The 20,973-nt window shown below is 37.2% G+C and overlaps 1 protein-coding gene across 2 annotated transcripts in view; it reads right to left on the bottom strand.

Moving 5' to 3' along the window:
- Positions 1–4,190: 4,190 nt before the first annotated feature.
- LOC101167781 (potassium voltage-gated channel subfamily D member 3) overlaps positions 4,191–20,973 on the bottom strand; it is a 120,837-nt gene continuing 104,054 nt past the window's right edge. For both annotated transcript variants that reach the window (XM_020703200.2, XM_004068703.4), the window contains 4 exons: positions 13,468–13,569; positions 8,664–8,747; positions 7,645–7,904; positions 4,191–5,187 (listed from right to left, as the gene is read on the bottom strand). In XM_020703200.2, the coding sequence (XP_020558859.1) occupies positions 4,950–5,187; positions 7,645–7,904; positions 8,664–8,747; positions 13,468–13,569 (684 nt within the window). In that variant the 3' untranslated portion in view covers positions 4,191–4,949. The remainder of the gene's footprint in view (positions 5,188–7,644; positions 7,905–8,663; positions 8,748–13,467; positions 13,570–20,973) is intronic.

Below are 20,973 nucleotides of genomic sequence, written 5' to 3' on the forward strand. Positions count from 1 at the left end.
AGTGGAAGATAGAAGAGCTTCTTAAAAAAGAACTAACAGGTCTGTGGGGGACACAATTCTTACTTGTTTCTAGGAGCTAAATACTTGTTTTATAATAAAACCATACAAAAGTGTTTCTTTTTTTTTTACATTCTGTGTCTCACGGTACAAACACAATCTTTTTTGTCTTTTACAGTTGAAGAGTATTCATGATGAACATTACAGACTTCACTCATCTTTGTATCCCTTGTGCTATCCTAGGCACTTTAACATTGGGAGTTGGGTCATCTAGACCCACTAGACAGTGCGCAGAACCTTTTTTTCTTCAATGATTTGTGATCTTCACTGGTGTCCATGGATTACATGAAATCCTACCACCTTTATCCACCTTTGTCATGGTAGGAATAACACGTCAATGTAAGGGTGGGATCATCTAAGATAGCACAAGGGTTAAATGGGACAATTAAAAAAAAAGAAATCTGTGATTGACTAACACCCCTTTTTTGTCCTCCCCCATTTAAATATAACTATGGAGATCCTATTCATTTGATATTTTCTTGACACTTCAGCTTAGTTTTTTTTGACTTCACTCACTTTGTTCTTAATTTTACTGTTTTTCTGACCCAACTACTACAATTGTCTCATTTATAAATTAGGAAAGACAGAAATGCAAAGAGCCTTGATAGTTGTGGCAGATTTTAATCTGACGTTTGATAGTTGAAATAACAAACAAACGGACAGAATCTTTTTATACTCAGCAAACAGACAGAAAAAGCTCAGTTCAAAAAGTAAAAAGATAGGAAACAACACAAAACAACAGTTCCAAGACTTTAAAAAAGCACAAAGCTTTGGAAATCAATTCTATCATCCTGCCATTGTACATTAGTCACTTTAGTGGGACAAAAGTCTTTAGAATAGTTGTGAAAATTTTCCAAAAATTATTTAGATTCTGTTTCAGTGAGACTGAAATCCTAAACTATGTGATAGATTCATTCTCAGAATTCTAAGCAACAGCATCACTGTCCAGAAAAATAAAATCCATTGGGTTTGTAACGCTGTGCAAAGCCGCACAATAACTCTGCTGTTGTCGTGAAGGATTGCAAAGCAAATTTATAAGCTGGCACCATACCCCCAACCTCTGATTTAAAACACGACAAAGTACAGAGATCCAACACAAAATACAACAGTACACCAAAACAGTGTTGCTTCATGTCTTAAAAAATACATGACATTCATTTTAACAGCTTCCATTTGGGCAAACAAAGCAAATAAAAACAGCTAATTAACACAAGGTTCATTTGGCACAAACAACCAGAGCACATTTGGCAGATAGTCACAAACCAGTCCAAACAAGAGTTCAGCTGAGCATCAGTGTGCAGCAAAGTCTGGTCATAAAGGGTTCGGTTTGAGTCAAACTTGCATGTTCCAGCGGCTGCATCTCTGCTGCCATCTTGTGAGCATCACTGGGAAAATCTCATGATGGACGCTTTCCATTCACGTCAAAGATCTCAGGCATCAAATGACAAACAACCCGACGTCTGAAAATTCTCCAAAAAGGCAGTAAAGTAGATGTTTCTGTGGTGTTCTTATATCAAACAATCGTTTTTGTCAAAAGTAATTTGATCAGCTGTCACACAAAAAAAAAATCAAAGTTATTTTTAACTTTAGGCAAAGCTGTGAATCTGAAGATGACAATGAAAGAAAAAGATCAATCACAAAAAAGAAAGTGAAGACTCCCAAAAGATTGGATGAATCATTTCCATACCTCTCTGTTCTTTTTTTGTTTTGTTTTAGTAAACAAAAAAAATCCTGAATGCAAACATTTGTCTTCTCAGTTACCTGAACTTTAACTGCAAATGAAGACAGAATAATTGCTCTGTGTGTGAAAATAAAAGTGAAAAGTGAAAGTTTGAATTTAAAATAACCTTAGATTTTACGTTAGCTTTACCGTTCAATTTTATTTAACAAAACAATGACATAAAACAGGTCTGATGATTAATGAGTCATACAATAAAGAGAATACATATTTTTAGATCAGATAAATAAGAAAACAAGACCTCACATCATAAATAACTAAGTTCAGGAGCCGTTTAGACTCACAGACTTTCCTTTGGGCATAGCTCTCTGAAGATCCCTCTTTTATATTTAAATCAGATTAAAATGTGCAAGTTTTTGTTGTGTTGAGCCATTTCTTTCTGTTGACTGTTGTAGATTTACAAGTCAAAGTTCTGCTGTAAACACAGCTAGTTTTAGGACAGAATTTAAAATGCATATGAATGTATGTCTGTTGCTCATAAGTCTAGATTGAAATAGTGTAAATCTAACCCAAACAACAAACTTAATCAGACTTTTATGTCAAAATCTGAATTTACCTTTGGTTCAGGAACATAAACATAAACCGTTTTGAAATATCAATACTCCAACACTCATGGCCTAAAGCTGGCAATAGCTTTTAAATATGGCGGTGTGGATACAAAAAAATATTATTTTTTTTCTGCTCTTACACATTAAAAAGAATGGAGAATGTTTCTTTGATAATTAACTGTCTTCAACTTCTTCAGCCTTCACCGATAACAAACAAAAAGGAGATAATGACACACACACACACACACACACACACACTATGTGCTACCATAAATACCTTTTCATTCAGTGTGTGAATTTTTTTAAATCTGAGGTATGCATGTGTGAGTGTCTTGTATGTTAGCATCAAACCAACAATGTTGGTTTAAAGTATCTCATTTTTTTCACATGTGGACTTAAATTGGCTTAAAAGGTTGTGCTTGTTATACTGCTGCTGTTTCCTCTGACGGTCCCCACAGCAGACTCGCACACAGACTTGCTGGTCTTTTCTTGAGGGCTCATTGTGTTTGGCTCCTCTGGCTTTTTCCCAGCACTTGTTTCACCTCAGATAGAGAGGTGGCACCATTGGTTTGGTTCACAGAGAGTTTGTCTTCCAGCAGCTTCTAAAACACCAAAAAAACATGTAATAGAGAACACGTTTCACCATTTCTGTGTTTAGGTACCAACTGTGTGACAGTTTGTTGAACTATGAAACTACCTTGTGACTGATTGGGGACAGACATTAGAAACTTGTCATAGTGTGTAATGTTGCATTTTTGCAGCATATCTGTTTTAGTCCCCACTCCAATCATCTTTTGATCTCTTTTAAAAGTGTTCCCAGTGGTCTTTTAGTTATTATGCTGTTGTTATGCAAAAAAACAAAGATGTAGTTTCTGCAGAGCGGCAGTAGTACAACAGAAATTTCGCCTCTCATGGTGCGGAGTAAGCCTCGCTTTATTTTCACTCATCCATTTGTTTACACTCTCTCCCGCTAGCTTACAGCCCTTCACACCCCAACCGAACATTACTGGTTCAACAAAAATGTCGAGCAATATCGAAGCTATCCAGTTTTTTAGCCAGATGCAAGCTAGGACAAGGAAAATGAAGGCGATAAGGATCTAGTCGTCTACAAGTGAATGCATCAGAATGGAGCAGAGACGCTTGTGGCCCGCCGACCATAGCACCTACGTCACCTACAAGTGTTTTTCAACTGCTATTTTTTTTGGGTCTTGATTTGATTAAAGACATATTCAGATGACTTTTCTTTTTATATGTCGTCCATGATGAGAAAAATGCCACAAAACACCAAAAACATGATAACCATTGGAGTAGATCTTTAACACCATAGGGGAATTTTTTGCACTAATTTGCTGGGAGTTCATGTGAAGTAGATGTCGTGCCAATTCAGTGGAATTCAAAAAAGAAAATCTTTGGGTTTTCTAGCAATTTAATGTTTTCAGCTATTGGTGCATACGATGCAGTTTAGTCAGACAAAAGCCTATTTTCAAATTGTTAGTATACAAGAGACAAAACACTTAAATCTATGACTTGGACTTGGATCTCACTAAAACGCTATCTAAAAAAACGTAATGTTTGGAACTCGTGAACAATCATAGTTGTTAAAATGTATAATTTAGTAAAAATTATGTGCAACATTAAATATCTTTTTATTTAATGTACACCATTTTCTTTGTTCATTTGATTATTTCCAATCATTTCTAATGGAAATGAACACCTATAATTTACATTTTAAACATGTTAAACACATGCTTTATCTAAAAATAACAAAATAAGACAACATTCTATATAAAATTTAATTTATTGTTGAAATATTTTTTGATAAAACTAATATGAGATAAAGAATTTAATCAATTTTGTGGGTTATTTTCTTTCAAATGCTGTTTCAGACAAGCATTCAAAATAACATGCAGCTTATATTTGCTGCATTACGTTAGCATGGAGTCCCTCTGAAATAAAATCTGCTTCTAACTAAACTAAAACTAAAACCCAGGTTGATTTGAGTCTTTCACAAGACAGCGGCAGTCATGTCAATCTCTGATGTATGGATCACATTTTATGGATGATGATAGCAGCATTGGGTAAATGTTTTTTCCCCCCAGATAATTCTGAAAAAATAAGATTTTCTTCTTTTTTTAGTCTCATAGTGTCATTTCGAAATACTTAAGACAACACAAAACACAATACCAATCAAGTTCCAATAAATACAATCAACATCTTTTTCTTTCTGAACATTTGCAGTCCATTGTCTTTTTTTGATGTAAAGTTCACTCTAAAGTCAGTTTTCAGAAACATTATCAGCATGTGGGGCATTTTTTTGTTTTTTTTGTTTCCAGAGTTGTTGCAAAACATCTGAACCTCTTTAAGAAACTCTTAGAAATGCAGCAAATCTCTCTGCATCTCTACAGTACATAGATTCAGGACAAGTGCTTGATTCAGTTACGGATTATTTCCAATCATTTCTAATGGAAATTAACAACTGTGGATGCATCCATCAGTTGGGAGTTCCCTTAACTTCCCAGTTGGAGGGGAAACAGAGGATCCTTTAGGATGACGTTACCTCTACCTTTTCCCTCCCTTTGAGGTGACCTATGGCCTGAGGCTGGGAGTCACAGAGCCGACACTTTAACTATGTTGATTCCGGCTGAGCTCGCTGTGGTCTGAATGCTGGGGGCCACTGGGTGACCTGTGGGAGGGTGCGACCTTCGCTTCGGCGGCCTGTGGAGGCCGTCACCGTCTGAGGGTAAAGCTGGAGGTGTTGGGAGGCTGATGATAGCTGTGGTGATGCGACCGCTTTTGCTGTTGATTCTGCAGCTGTCATCGGGTTTCATGTTAAGATTTGAGCGACTTTGAGAAAAACAGAACAAGAAAGCAAGCAGATGAAGCAGGTTTGGCAGAGGAAAGGCCCGTTCACACCGGGACGAATTTCGCCGGCGATTTTCGCCGACGTTTAACGCCTCGTGACTAAACAAAGGGCACCAATGTGAGTGTGCACACCGACGCGAAAAAACGCCACGCGTCAAAGCGTCAAAAAAAAAAAAACGCCTCGGGTTCTTTTTTTTTTCAACGCGTCGCGTCGAAATCTATTCGACCAATGAGAATGTCGCTTTTGCACACGTGTCTGGAGCTTCTGAAGTTACAGTAAAACATAACTTGGGGGCGCTCAAACACAAAACTGACTTGCTGAGCACACATACCAGCGAAGAAGATAGACGCCAAGTAGCGTCTACACTGCCGCGAAGAAATAATGACGGACATTCTAAAATATCCCCGAACCAAGCACCAGTTGGAGCAACTGGTGCTTGAAATATTCATGTTTTCTTTGTATGATTCTGACAAGCGCGTAAATACTTACTCTCTTCTTCTGAGTGAAAAGCGACTTTAAGAAGCCTAAAGTTGCGCAGCGCCACCTTGTGTACAGGAGTATTTCTGTTTTCATTAAGCGCCATCTAATGTCAGGGAATGAAATTGCATGTTCGCTCGGCTCATCGTCAGCGAAAATCGCCTGGGTGTGAACCCAAAAGACGTGGCGAAAAACGCTGGCGAATAACGCCTGGCGAATATTCGTCCTGGTGTGTACGGGCCTGAAGGCTGCAACAAGTTGCTTAAGAGTGGATTAACTCAGTTTTTCCTAATCCCTGGTGTTCACCTCCAACTCTGGTCTGAAGCTTTGGAGCGCTTTGCCTCTAAACATGAGACAAGCATCTTCTCTGTTTATTTTTAAAAATCGACTCCAAACTCCTTTTTGCAGTGTTTGGTCATATAAGATATTGTTCTCCTTTTACATTCAAGTTTTAATTGTGTTTTATGTTTTTATTGTTTTTATTCACATATTTATGCAACTGTTTTTAATACTTTCTTATAATAAGATTTTAGGTGATGATGAAAACCCAGAGATTAATTTCAGTCATGCAGGACGACGCAAATAAGCAGTAACAAAAGTCACGCTACGTTACTGTAATTGAGCAGTTTTTTTTTTGTAATTGTAATATCTTTTGTATTTCCATAAGTGTGAACTTTACCTTTTAATTGAGTAAATATATATATAAAGATCTACATTGTTAAACTCAATTAAATTTAGATTTTCTGCTGTTGCTGGGTAGATTTTGTATGTCTGTCACCACGTTGGGATGTTTTTTTTCTTCTGTGATTTAGATCTGTTCACTTTACCACAATAAAGATTAAAACTAAGTTAAATTGTATTTACTCATTCAGGGGAGTAAATACTCTTTTAAAATAGACCATCTTTGTTCCAAAGGCAGGAAACGGTCTGAAACTGCTCCACTCCACTTTTCTAAAGAACACACAGGTATGGACTCACCTGCAGACCTGTGATAGTTCAGAGTTTGGATCTATGAAATTCTCTGACTGTAACAGCTCCTGCCTGTCGGTACAAGGCTATCGTTTTTGATTTTACAATTGAGTAGAACAACACTGTCGTTTTATTGCTTTATATTTATACTGTTTATGTCAAAGAATTTGAGTGATTAAAAAATAGCAATTTCATTACATTTCCCATAAGGCAACTATTTAGTACATTGAAGAGTTTTCAGTGGAAAACTTTGACTTAAGTAAATGTAGAAAATCAGGCTTTACATTGCATTTGAGCCATGATAATGACTAAACCTGCTGTTTTATGTTGAGCAGTCGCATGACTGGGCAGAACAGAACAACACTGCCCTCTAGTGGCCATTACAGCATTACAAATGTGTTCAACGTTAACCTCAATTAATTTCAATTCTTTACTTGACAATTTGATAGCAGTGTAGACATATAAACCTGATTGAAAACACTAAACAAATACTCTTAATATTAACAGAAGTTTAAATGTAACTTTTGAAAGATGTCTAAAAAAATTAAAACCTAATTTGCTGAATCTTTTATTTTATTTTATTTTATTTATTTTATTTGTATTGTTATTGTTACATTGAATTTGTTAAACTGTTGTAAGAATTCGATTCATGTTGTTAAAAGTTTTTTATTTATTTTTATTTTTATCATTGCCAAGACAAAATAACAGTCAAACTTGTTTTTTTGACAGTAAAAGGAAAACAGAAAGAAGAGGACTTATCATTTCTGCCCCTTTTACAAGATTAATAGTTTTTTTTAGTTTAAACGTTAAACTAATGTTGCCTTCTACTTTTACTGCACAAAACTTTATTTATAAGACAGGTTTGAAGTAAAAACTCATTTCTGAGTTTTAATATTTAATATTAATATAATATTTAATACAGTATTTGATTGTCAAAAAATACATTCAAATTCTATAAAGTGTTGTATTATCCTATGATTGTTGAGTCTTACCTGGTGCTGTGCAACAGTGGGTCACCACAGTGTATGCGTATGGTGCTCAGCTCCTGTAGTGTGCTCTGGTGGGCTGAGCTGGGGTGGGGAGGAGGCAGGTCGGCACTGGGAAGGGGGGTGTTTCGCCTCTCCTTCCGGCTGCAGCAGGTCACTGCGGGACTGTCATGGCTGGCCGTGGAGGGGCTGTGTGATGGAAAAGTCTGCAGCGCCATTTCTAAAAAGTTTTGCTCATACATTTGCTCGTCCACAAATTCGTGAGCCTGGAAAAAAAGTCATTGTAGAAGAAAAACAGCTTAGCAACAGCAAGTGTGTCTGTTTTATCTTATATTCAAACTAAAGATTACCCCTAGTTATTCAATTATCTGTTGAGAAAAGCAAACTGGACTACTTTAGGCCTCCATTTAGATACTTTTTCATAACCTAAAGCTGAGTCAGTCAGATGTTGATGAAGGAACAAAATTTAAGGAAACTTGTTATAAAACATAAAAATAAATCTACTATAAATACAATAATTTCCCTCATTTAATAATGTTCTACAGCTTGGAAAGGTCCCAAGTTTATCTCAGCTAAAAAATACACTTATTCAATTTCGCACCTGATAACCACTACTACCTTTAGAAACACCTAGTTTGACATTTTATCTGTCACACAAAAAAGAATACTTTTGACTCAGTGCAGCTGTGAGCTATTTTTCTTACAAACTGAAATAAGAACTTGACATAAAAACTGTAAGCAGAGTGTTTGTGCCATCATTTCTCTGCTGTAGCCCTGACGCACAGATCCACCGTGGGAGAAAACAGAGCTGTCACTGTGATGTACGTCTGACAGCCGCACAACTCCCCTGACTTCTCTGTTTCAGACCCAGGTGTTCAGCTATAAGGAACATTTCAGAAACATGGCCGGAAAAACTGATCCATTTAAGAGAACATAAATGAGGATTTAGTTATAATAACATGAACAGATTTTTATGTTTCAGTAAAGACGTCAAAAATGTGGGGCATACTGTTGAATGCACTCACTGTGGTTTTCTCCAAACAGTGCAGTAGGTGGTGGTGTTGGCTCTCCAACAGAGACATGGACTTCTGTTCTTCCTCGTCTTTACCCTAAACAACAAAAAAAGCCACAGAGAATTTCAGACGTACACAGATGGGAAAGAGCAGCCAAACGATTCCAGACTTTGTGGGTGTAACTGTGGACTCAGATCACCATACCCAGTGAGCCTGAAATGATGGCTTGATATGTACTGAAGACTCTGAATATCAGCTTTGTCATCAGTAATGGAAAATCAGCGAAGTGGTTCTACTGGCCGGCCTCATGTCATACATTTTAAGTGTGACCATCTCAGTTTGTTTTGGCCGATTAAACTTTAGTCTATAGGAACAGGTTGCAAGCATCTGGCCTTCTCATGTATTTACCCTGGTAGTTAATTGGGGAACTGATCCCTCAGCCTGGTTTCTCCCCATAAAAGTGGTTTTTAAAGTACTGTCCCCTGTTTTTCTGTCATTCTTATCCACTGTGCAAAAGTTGCTAATAACTTCCACTTTTACTCGATTGCTAAAATTACTTAAATTCCAAATTCTAAAGATGAATGACTGCCAACTTTCTTATTTCATTATCTAAGAAAGACCCTCTGAGTGTTATTTGATGGTTTTTGAAACAGTCATTGATGTCTGAAAGAGAAAAAAAACACTAGTTTTAGAGGAAAATAACAGAAACTTATAGAGCCATTTCTGTGTTTTCTTCAAACAGGATTTGACTTCAAAGCTAAGCCTCAAATATTGCTTTGACTCAAAGTAATTGGAATTGCCAAACAACACGAGAGGTGAGAAAAAAATGAATTTTCTTCCTGCAGCACACATTGTTTTTGGAGGATTTGGGGCAGATGCGAACCAGACTTCCTATTCCAGTATAGTAACAGGAACACTGAAGAAGAACACAAACCTTTCATGAATTTAATATAATGAATCCATATTACTTACCTTTCTTGAAAACATAAAACATAGATATCTATTCCTATAATCTAAATAGAAGGACTATATTTACCAGATTCATTTTGTCAGAATGTTCTTTGGTCATATTTATTTTATTATTGGACAGCTTGCTTTTTTCTTTTAAACATATTTGATAAGAAACATAGAACTGTATATCTTATATTGCACATATAATATAATGTATTTATTTTGTAAGAAACATGCATTAATGTGACGAGCAGCAGAGCGGAGTTTGTGGGGTGCACCTGTTAAAAATCTGCAGAATCTTCTCTGCCAACATAACATAATTGACATTGCTGCTAATTACTAAGTTACATGAGATTACTAATAATAATCTACCGATCTACTTATCTCCTCATAATCAGATAAATTATTTTTCTAAATTTACATCCAATTACAGTTCCTTTTCCAAAAAAATGTTTAATTTATTTGAGGTATTAATTTGTTTTTGTCTATTTTTATTTTTTTTAAACAAAATTTTAGTTGCAGCTAAGAAAACCCACAAAAACACACCCACAAATTTCAATACTCACAAGAAATCTGCTCAAAATTATCATTACATGAACGTTTGACACTGAATTTCACCAACTAATCATCTACTCAACTCAAAGCACCTGCACAGGTTCAGTTAGTTTCAATTTTCTCAGTTTGGTTCAACTTCAGACTTGACAAATAGCCAGAAGACCATCACTGATTCCCTCTATTGCTTATGTAAGTCATCAAAGTTCCTAGTTAAGGAGGCTGACTGTTCACAGAGAGCTGTGTCCAAGCAGATCAACGGAAAGTCTAATGTTTGGGCAAAATGTGACAGGAGAAGATGCACCAGCTAAAGAGATGAGCGTGGGCTTCAGCGGATTATTAAAAGGACAGGAATATCCAGAAATGGTGGAATGTGGTGGAGGAACAGCTTCAAAAAACATCACATTCAGACCATCATTCAGGAGATTGACTACAACTGTAGGGTCCTGAGTCTGGACCAACGGAGGAAACGTCTCAACTGGGCCAGAGAAAAGAGAAGAAGGACTGGAGTGTTGGCCAGAGGTCCAAAGTCCTGTTTTCTGATGAAAGGAAAATGGGTCTTTCATTTGGGAATCAAGGTCCAAAGATTTGGAGGAAGACTGGCGAGGAACTCAACTGATGGAGGTCCAGTGTGAAATCTCCACAGTCCGTCATGATTTAGGGTGGAATGTCTAGCGTTGGTGATCCAAAATCACTGTCACAGTCTAGCGGGATGTTCTAGAGGGCTTCATGATTCCTTCTGCTGAGGGTCTGGATGGAGATGCAGATTTCATCTTTCAGCATGACCTGGTCCCTGCCCAGAATACTGACGTATTGAGGATGGCAAAGTGATTTTGAAATTACTTTCTTTGATTGATTTGATCATAATAATCTCTGTCTTTATCTTTATGCAATACCTGAGAAGTAAATGGTGATTTTTCAACAGTTTTGTAATTTTCTGCAATCCTGTTTTTGTGAGTTTCATGAGCTGGAAGGCCAATTTATGTAAAAACAAATAAATATTTGAAATCAATTAAAGAGTGGGCCTTAAATCTATAGTCTCCAAAGCTTAATTTTTTGAATGGAATTATGTAAATAGATACACTTTTCTACGATATTCTACTCTTTTGGGAAGGGTCTGTAGAGAGCAGAAAACTTATGAGCACACTGTGCAGCCATTGAGCTCGGAATAAACACAGTCTTTAATAATTATACAGACCTGAAGTGATCTGACATAATCAATAAAGCAGCAAATGTTTATCATCAGGCCAGTCAAACATGATCGAAAAGCTTGGCTGCCTACATTTCAACAAAGAAACTCCACAAGATTCAGTCCTCCATTAAACGTCTTTAAAAGATCAGGATTGATTAAAAAGAACAAAACAAGTAAACATCTGTTTTGATCAGAAACACATTTGTATTAGTGAAGTGATTTACTCAGGTCTCCATTTTATTTCACCCCACTTAACAAAACGTGTGGTGTCACTGAAAAATGAGCAGTAATAGTAATGATAGCATTAGTATTCAAAGGGGTAAAGCTGAAATGACCTCTTATGTGGGGTTATCATCAAACTTGACAATATAATCAATAAATCTTCTTCTGTGACATGGAACCTTTGATTTATGAAACAGTTAAATGGCTGTCAAAAGAATGAAACGCCTAAATGCAAACAGACGTGCAGTAAATCTCTAATCTAACTTTAAGTTGTTAGTGAATCGGTCATTTTGTCATATATGCCCACTCACTCCCACCCCAGACCCATGCAGTGCCACCGACTGACTGTCAGCGGTGACACTACCGTAATTTGATGTCCCTGGATTGTGGCAGCCTCATCACAGACATGGGGGTCGCTCAGCACTCACAGATGGCATTTATATGATAATTCCAACCACTTCCAGACACCCATGAGCTTTCACACTGGACTCGATTAGATTCAAATGGATTTTGGTAGCCATCTGCAAGGAGCAGAGTATGTCACTGAAAGCTAGAGTGATGGACTGGATGGGAAGGATATGGACAAATGGGTTCTGCATTACCAAACATATTTTTTTCATAGTGGTTACAATTTTTTAAAGGTAATTGTAGGAACCAAAAAACAGAGTGGAGAATTGTTGCTGTAAAATACAGAAAATTTGCAAAAGGTGCAAATTAAACCATGTGAACACAAATAGTTATCTAATTCAGTTTCCAAAGTACCACTGTGGTTTTGACCAAAGAAACAAATAAATCTGTTCTTCTTATTTGGTTCTTGAGGCTCTAATGGTCAAGTAGCCACAGGTTTACAACAACTTATTATGTCATTTAGCTAATCACAGTGAAGAAATCATAGTTCTTTGAAATGTACTAAAGGCTGTTAATTAATGATTTCATGACAGGAGCCTGCGGAAATTTAAACTCAGGGCTCTTTTGGCCCACAGCCATACTTTGGATATGCCTGGTTTACATAAGTTATTAAGATGATATTGTGGCAATGACAAAGAGACACTTCTTGACTTCTCAATGTGAAGGTTTATTCTCTCACATGCCACCTTATACAGTATATATATGGAACAATCAGACCACGCCCTCAGCAACTGCAAAGTCTGTCGACTTTGAACCAAAGCTAAGGGTAACACCATCATATGGGGTTTTTGTGGGGATTTCTTAAATTACTTAGAAAAATATGATATTTTTAAGGAGAGCCAAGAGAGGAAACTGAGTGATTAACAATACATCGTTGGCCTGAAGACAATGAACTCAGTCCAATAGAGTCATCGTTCTGTCTGATCTTCAGAACTCTTTGTTGTTCATCAGCACTGTCACACAGTTCTGTGGCACTTTTGCTTTGAAGTTTGCTGCAGTCTCCTTGTCGCATTAAACATTTAATTATAACCTAAAGCTACTGGACAAACGAGGCACAGCAACTGTTGTTCTTGCTAGTTTTACACCAGCATTAAATCAAGCCGCAGAAAAACTGCTAGTGTGATTATTACGCTGATTACCGCCAGCACAGAGGGTGATAAGCGTAACTCATTTTCTATCACTTAGTCCCTGTAAGACAACAAGGGCTCCAACTTCTGCTGCTCTTTTATATCCTTTGAATTACTTTTAAATGTTCCTTTGGTTAATTCTGGCGATAATTGTTGCATTCTGCTTATGTTTGTACTAAAGCTTCTGCCTCTGAATTACCGAGTTCCAGGCAACAGAAATAATTAGAAAAAGGACTTTTAACCAGGAAAAATAGCATTAATGTCCAAAACTGAGTTGCTTTAAAATTGCATGTACACTTTAATAAGCACCTCTGTGATGGGTTTCCCTTAAGATTTGTTGTGTTGGGTCAAAGGTTAGACTCACCGTCAGCTCCAGCAGTTCACTGAGCATTCCGTTGCGTTTGCTCTGCAGAAAGGCATTGGCGCTTCCGGACTTGGCTATTCTTATCCTGGCCATCCTGGTTTTCTGGTAGTGGGAAGAAGAAGAGGTCACTGCATCAGACATGGGGGTTTCACAGGGGATGCCAAATCATTTATTTAATCTGCCGACTCATCAACAAATATCCAGTCATTTTCACTGTGGCTTTCTTTACAGTTTTTACCGAAGAATTTAACACATTGTTCTAGTTAATCTACTTAACTAAAATCACCAATCTGCAGGAATGTATGTGATCAACCCCCCCAACACGTCTTGTATCAGGGATTTCTTTGTAATCTGTGGTGTTGTCTTTCTTAATTCTTTGGTTTACAAGAAGCATAAAAAACTCAAAGACATTTACTGAATATCACATAATTAATGCAACTTTACAATTTTACATATCCATAAATGGAAGGAAGCCATTTGAAGGATATAATTCTCATTTTAAAACTGCCTGAAGCAACAAAAGTATGTTGGTTTGTTAGAAGGTTTTTCATGTAAAAGGCAGGTTTTAGAAAAATAACTATTTTAAATGGCACAAAAAGAGGTTTTGGAATCTAATTAGGTTAATTCTAAAACATTCTGTAAGATAGCAAAAAAAAAAACAGAAGCCAGAATAAGACTTCCTGCGCTTCCTCGTGAGTTTTTTTTTTTTTGTTTCTTTCCAAAGACAAACTAAATTAAAAAAGGCATTTTTTTATTGTGAAAACTCACAGCTGTTTACTAACTACTACTGTTTTAGCAAGATGTACACAGTTGTCCAGGGTAAGTCATCCCTCTCGACCTTGAGCAACCCCTATTGTCTATATCCTCTCTGCTACGGTAAAAAGAAACACATTATTGAACATTTATTAGAAAATTCCACCGCAAAATATTTTCAGCCTAGAGATGAAGTGATCCATTGAATTACTCCAGACCTGATTGGAAACTAGGAAATCTGCACACTTCTTTTTTTCCAGACAAGATGGAGATGTTTTAAAGGTGTCAATCGCATGTTAGATTGGGGATGTAAGGGGCTGTAAGCCAGCAGGAGAGAGTATAAACAGATGGTTGATGGAAAGTAGTCGCGGGCTTACTCCACACCAACAGTCCCGCCCACAATTCAGTGGCAAATTTCAATGAGGTACTGCCGCTCTGCAGAAACATCATAGAATACGACACAGGTTTGTTGACGGGGAATTATTTTCCAATCGATCAAAATATGATCTGAGTGAACATCACAATATGTTAATTGTGTTTTCTTTTACCTTGTTCTTGTGTTCTATTTAATCTTTCCTGATCGCCAGAGGTGGTGCTTGAAGCAACGCCAGTGACGATCATCTGTCATCGTGATCATCCAGGATTCATAGAACCTAACTTTTGTTTTCTTTGCAGGCTGACTGTGGCTTCTCCTGGAGGGCTCTGCTCTCTCTTCTGTGGCTCTCCATGGAGTGGCACACAGCTGCCTGCACTTTAGGTTATTTTGTTTGAACCCTATTTAAGTGTTTCTGCACTCTGTGTAGGAGTGTTGTCTTAGTTTAGTCTGCTCGGCCAGTTCTCCTTCCTCTTCTTAAGGTTGTTTTTCGAGTTCAGTTATGTCTATGGAGTTTTTTGTTAATTAAAGAAGACTGGATCTTCCCCCAATCTTGGCATTTTGTCCTGCATCATCCTGATAGTACGGAGCCCGTGTCCTGACATGGAAAGAATAAAATATATCTTGTTCCCACAAATGAATTTCTTGTTCCAACGAAATACAGTTTAGTTTCCTCAAAACAATAAATTTGTGCGAATGAAGTAATAATTCACCTCATAAGTCGTTCATAAACACGGATGTGCTCTCCGTCCTGCCGCAAAAGCCGCTTTCAGCAGTAACTTCCGTGTCCCTGTGACCCACATTCGTTCAAGAAAGGAAAAAGAAAACCAAGAATGATGCTTTTCTTTTTCCTTTCTTGAACGAATGTGGGTCACAGAGACACAGAAGTTACCACCGAAAGCAGCTTTTGCGGTAGGACGGAGAGTATTTCGGTGTTTATGAATGACTTATGACGTGAATGATTATTTCGTTCGCACAAATTGATTATTTCGTTCGCACGAATTTACTATTTTGAGGGAACGAAATAGTATTTCGTGGGAACTGAATATTATCTTGGGGGAACTGAATATTATTTCGTGGGAACAAGATATTAATTTGTGGGAACGAGATATATTTAATTTTTTTCCATGTCAGGACACTGGCTCAGTAGGATACACATTGACAGTGGAAGTTTAGAAGAGTTCATCTTAGGTGTTTAACCCTTGTGCTATTTTAGATGACCCCACCCTTACATTGACGTGTTATCCCTACCATGACAAAGGTGGAAAAATTTCATGTAATCCATGGACACCAGTGAGGTTCACAAATCATTGAAGAAAAAAGGTTCAGCGCACTGTCTAGTGGGTCTACATGACCCAAGTCCCAATGTTAACCCTCGTGGTATCTTAGATGACCCCACCCTTACATTGACGTGTTCTCCCTACCATGACAAAGGTGGATAAAGGTGGAGAGATTTCATGTAATCCATGGACACCAGTGAGGCTCATACATCAATGAAGAAAAAAAGGTTACGCGCACTGTCTAGTGGGTCCAGATGACCCAACTCTCAATGTTAAAGTGCCTAGGATAGCACAAGGGTTAAAGTGCCTAGGATAGCACAAGGGTTAAAGTGCCTAGGATAGCACAAGGGTTAAACAGGATTCTGGTATTTAGAGAATCTACCTTAAATTTGATCCAGAAGACTTTGCACTGCTCTTCTGAGCAGCTTCTTCAGTTCTAACTGCAGATAAGGAAATTCCTGTTATGTATATGTTGACTACTTCAGAAATGTGACATCAAGCTAAATAGCTACAGTATGTACTGCATTTGTTTTTTGGAAACTGTTTCAACTTAAAATAAATATGTAGCAGAAAAGAAATGGATGAATTCAAACATCTTTTGCTTTTAAGAAATAATTTAGTGTCAGCAAAGATCCTATTTATGTGAAAATATAAGTTTGAATCAGTTTAGTTTAATTTAAACTGTTAAATGAACCAGTTCTCTGCTGACATGTTTAATACAATGAAATAACAATCATTAAACATCTGCTTTTCTTTGCGTCAATATTGTCTATATTTCTCAAAAGAAAATGTCCATTAGTGTTATTAATAATTTTTTTTTTTAAATAATTAAAATCCAAAGGAATCATAGAGACTAACTACAAGGCTGCATTTAAATGGAATGTTTTTTTTTTTTTTGGTAAAAAGCTCTAAAGCACTTAAAAACTGAAGAGAATGCAATTCATTTTAAGGACGGAGGGAATTGTTTGTGTGTTTGGCACAGTACTTTCATGGCTTCATGAATGTCCTTCATTAAAATAGCTACCTTTTTTAATTTGATTGAATGATTTTTAAAGGACTCAAGTAGATCACTCTGACCTTGATTTGATTCAGGGCTTTTTACCAAAGCCTACGCTTTTTTTTACAGCAAGTAGCATGTATTTGTTACAACTAATACACAAAATCCATAAAGGTACATTTACAAAGCTTTAAAAGTAGTCCTTCAAATTTAACACCAAAAAAATGAGTTGTCCTCTGTTTTAAAACAATTCTTCAGTTAAATCTTTTTTTTTTTTGGATTCACTGACGGTGACATAAAGGTTATGATTGTGTTTGACGATATGTGATAAGCAAGCTTAAGGAAAGGAAATGGCATATGAAAAAAGGTGTTTCCCATTCACTAAAGTAATTTCTCAGTATAAACCATTGACTGTATAAGGGGACTGGACTGAGTGACCCCGCCCCCCCTTGTGTTCCAAATAAGAACTAATAAACAGCTATTAAATCAGTCATTATTTATCAGAACATGTTCTTGATCATCCTAATTTTTTTCATGATACCTTCTCTTTATTGCAAGTTTTTCAAGTTATAAACTAGATTCCTGCTGGCACCTACGTTTAGCGTTTGAAAAGACAGATTGTCCTGATCCCGCTTTTAAGTGGTAGGGGTGTGGACTTCTAGCAAATCACTCCTGATTAATGAGAATGGTTGCCACAGAAATGTTGTTTCAGACCAATCACTGCTCACTGATGTCACTTGGCTCCAACATGGTGATGTCCGTATCACGAAAACATGGCGACTGAAATGACTTTGTTTTATTGGAAGTAAGCCGTTTTCAATGGGAGACGCCACACTCACTCTGTAAACTTCTAATAAACAGTCAATGGTTTTAACCTTTTGAAATAAATCATTCCTATTTAAATGCTGTACTGGCAGTCTAACTGCTAGGTCAATAAACGGTTCTCCAAAAATTGTATTTATATAAAGAAATATGAATAAAAATATACCTGCTGATGTTTGAAACTTTAACCTGACTAAATGTTACATTAAGTCATTTACCAGATATTTTATTAATAATTCTTGGGGTCATTTTTGTCGTTCTTTCCCTCCTTGTGAATGGCTGAATTTAAAACCATGGGGTTTCCTGTCATGGAATAAAGGGCGTTTTATTTCAAACTCTATTTGGCTACGTTTGCCTTTGCTCTGACTGGAAGGGAGAAAAGCTAGCTTTTTGTGAAGCCGTGCCCACATCCACTTTCTTCTCTGTAAGGCCCCGAGATAAAAGCCCATCAAACTGCAGAAGTGATAACAGAACAGAGAAAAAGGAGGTGAAATTGCATTTGGCATTTCTCAAGATGAAAAAGATATTAGAATAAACGTACATCACAACTTCAACTGCATGTAGACACGCAAAGTCAGGTAAAGCTTGTCCCGCTGCCCCGCACCCCCTCCAGAAATGCATTTCAGGAGACAGGCAGAACATTATCAACTTGCAAGGCATGAATCAAAAGTAATGGAATTAGTTTGGTTACTTCAAAAGTTGTCAGTCAGACTCCACCAGTGAAGGCATGAGTAATGCTAAATACCAAAACCAATAATAATGGATATTTGCGTGCGTAGGAAATGTGAAGCAGTAGTGTTTATTTATTTATTTATTTTTTAGACAGGAGGTCTGCTTTTTTGTTTGTTCGCTCATGATTGAAGAGTTAACAAACTTGGAAGTAAAGTCCCCTTTGTGTGGTGTGCTTCCTGCTTTTCCTGCTGATCAAAGGGCTTCCTTGACACAGAGAAAATATTATGGAATACTTAATTCCCTTCCCCTGTAAGTGCAAGATATCTGCAGCCAGTTAATATTTAGCAGATCGTCCTGTCTTTTCTGAAGATCTGCTCAGCCCAAACGGTCTGAAAAACGTATTTTCATAGAGAGCTGATCAAAGATCTAACTCATTCTGAGGAACTGAGTCGAACATGCGTCAAATTAAATCTCAAAATGGTTTGTAAACATACTAGAAAAGAGAAAGTAGTCTGACTGCTTTTGATGATTGCAAAGTATGAATTAATCAAAAACATTTACGGTTGATTCAGGTTCTCTTGTGGCCACTCTGTCCCAGATTTGTAGATGAACAGGTTAAGACCCAGCCCAATGAAAAAAATGTTTTTAACGTATTCTTGTGGCATTTTTTCTCATGATGGAAGGCATTTAAAAAGAAAATTAAGCTTAAAATTGTATTTTTGGGTATTTCTTTTTTCACATCGCTGTGAATCAGGAGGAGATGGAGCAAATCTGTTGGAAAAAGCTAGCCACAAGCTCCCGCTCCACTCCAATTGTACCTGCATCCAGTTGTAGACGACAAGGCCCATGTAAGTCTTTCTTCGTCCAAGCTGGCATCTGGCTCAAAACTGTACGGCCGATTAGCTCCAAAACTGCTCACCATTTTCGTTGCATCAGTAATGTTAGGGGCTGAAAGCTGAAGTGTAAGTCCACCCACAACACAAGTTTCTGATGAACTCATGCTGCTCTGCAGAAACAGTTTTAACAAATTTGTCTAAAACAGCATCATCAAATTTAAAAGACCACTGGAAACACTTTTTAATTGATCAAAAGATAATTGGACTGGAACTTTAAAGACTTCCGACATCAAATTGCATTCTTTTGACCCCTTCATAGTTGCTTTTTTTTAAACACTAAGATGTCCAACATATGTAGATCAACAGATTCCTTAGCCATAGTTCACATGAAAAGATCCAAAAGACAATATTTGTGGTTTTGATAAACAGTAAGCGGGTCACTGAAACAGTGGAGGTCTGTAGTTCAGAAACCAGTTTGCATCAAGCTTGTGTTTTATAGGATGAACACATTAACAGTTTGCTCTTTGTTTACATGGCGGTAATGAAACTATTTATTTTCAGATGCCAGATGCAGTTGCTACTGGCAACAGGATTTTGCTGTGGGCGCATCTCTGCAGTTGAATCTGATGAACTGACAGAGTTTCATCCATCATGCTGTCAGATCTTTGATCAAGCAAAACGTGATGGGCTGCTTTTTTTCTATCTCCCAGCTGGCCAAGGAAGAACATTTAGATATACCGTTCTGCAGCTGTTTTGTGTCTGATTATTTCTTTTTCTGGATTCAAGTTGGCGCTCTGACAGTGGGTTGTCACTGCCAAACTTGTTGCCAAAGGTCAATGTCCTTAATTTTCATTTTTGCCCTTAAACTTATTTGGAATAAGGAATTTTGAGCTTTCTAGTGAAAGTTATGTTCATGTTTTCAGTTAAAGACCCATTTCGATTCTGAGAATTTCTTGTGCTATCCTATGGGGTCCAGATGACCCGATCCTCACATTGACGTGTTCTCCCTACCATGACAAAGGTGGATAAAGGTGGAGAGGATTTCATGTGATCCATGGAAACCAGTGAAGATCACAAATCATTGAAGAAAAAAGGTTCAGCGCACTGTCTAGTGGGTCTAGATGACCCCACTCCCAATGTTAAAGTGCCTAGGATAGCACAAGGGTTAAGCAAAGGTAAAAGCTTTTAATTATGATTATGCCGTTTTTAGGCAAAATCACAAAACCTGTGTTGTTTTCTAGGACATAGTTTCTGCAGAGTGGCAGAAGTTTATTAGAAATGTACCTGTGAGTTGTTGGCGGAACTATAAGCAGGGAGTTAGCCCACCCCCATTTCCCCTCAACCATCTATTTACATGCTCTCCCACTAGCTTACAGCCCCTCACAACCCCAACCTAACATTACTGGTGCAACAAAATTGGTGAGGAATATTGGAGCTATCCAGCCGTACAGTTTTCAGCTCAGATAAGAAAAATGAAGACGTACATGGATCTATTTGTCTGCAAGTAGATGCATCAATATGGAGCACAGCAGGGAGTTTGTGGCCTACCCATCCTATTTTCTACGTAACAAATATGCCCTATTCAAAGAGCATTTTGTTTTCTGCTCCTGATTAACAATTATTTGAATTAAGAAATACTCAGAAATGCAAATTTCATCTTTATTTTCTTTATATACGTCCTCCATCATTAGAAAAATGTGATAAGAAGGTGTTAAAAACACCAAAAACACAATTTTCTCTAGAGTGTTTTTTTATTCATTTTTATCAGTGAAA

The sequence above is a fragment of the Oryzias latipes genome, chromosome 5 (assembly GCF_002234675.1).
Source record: "Oryzias latipes chromosome 5, ASM223467v1".
In the NCBI taxonomy this organism is placed as follows: Eukaryota; Metazoa; Chordata; class Actinopteri; order Beloniformes; family Adrianichthyidae; genus Oryzias; species Oryzias latipes.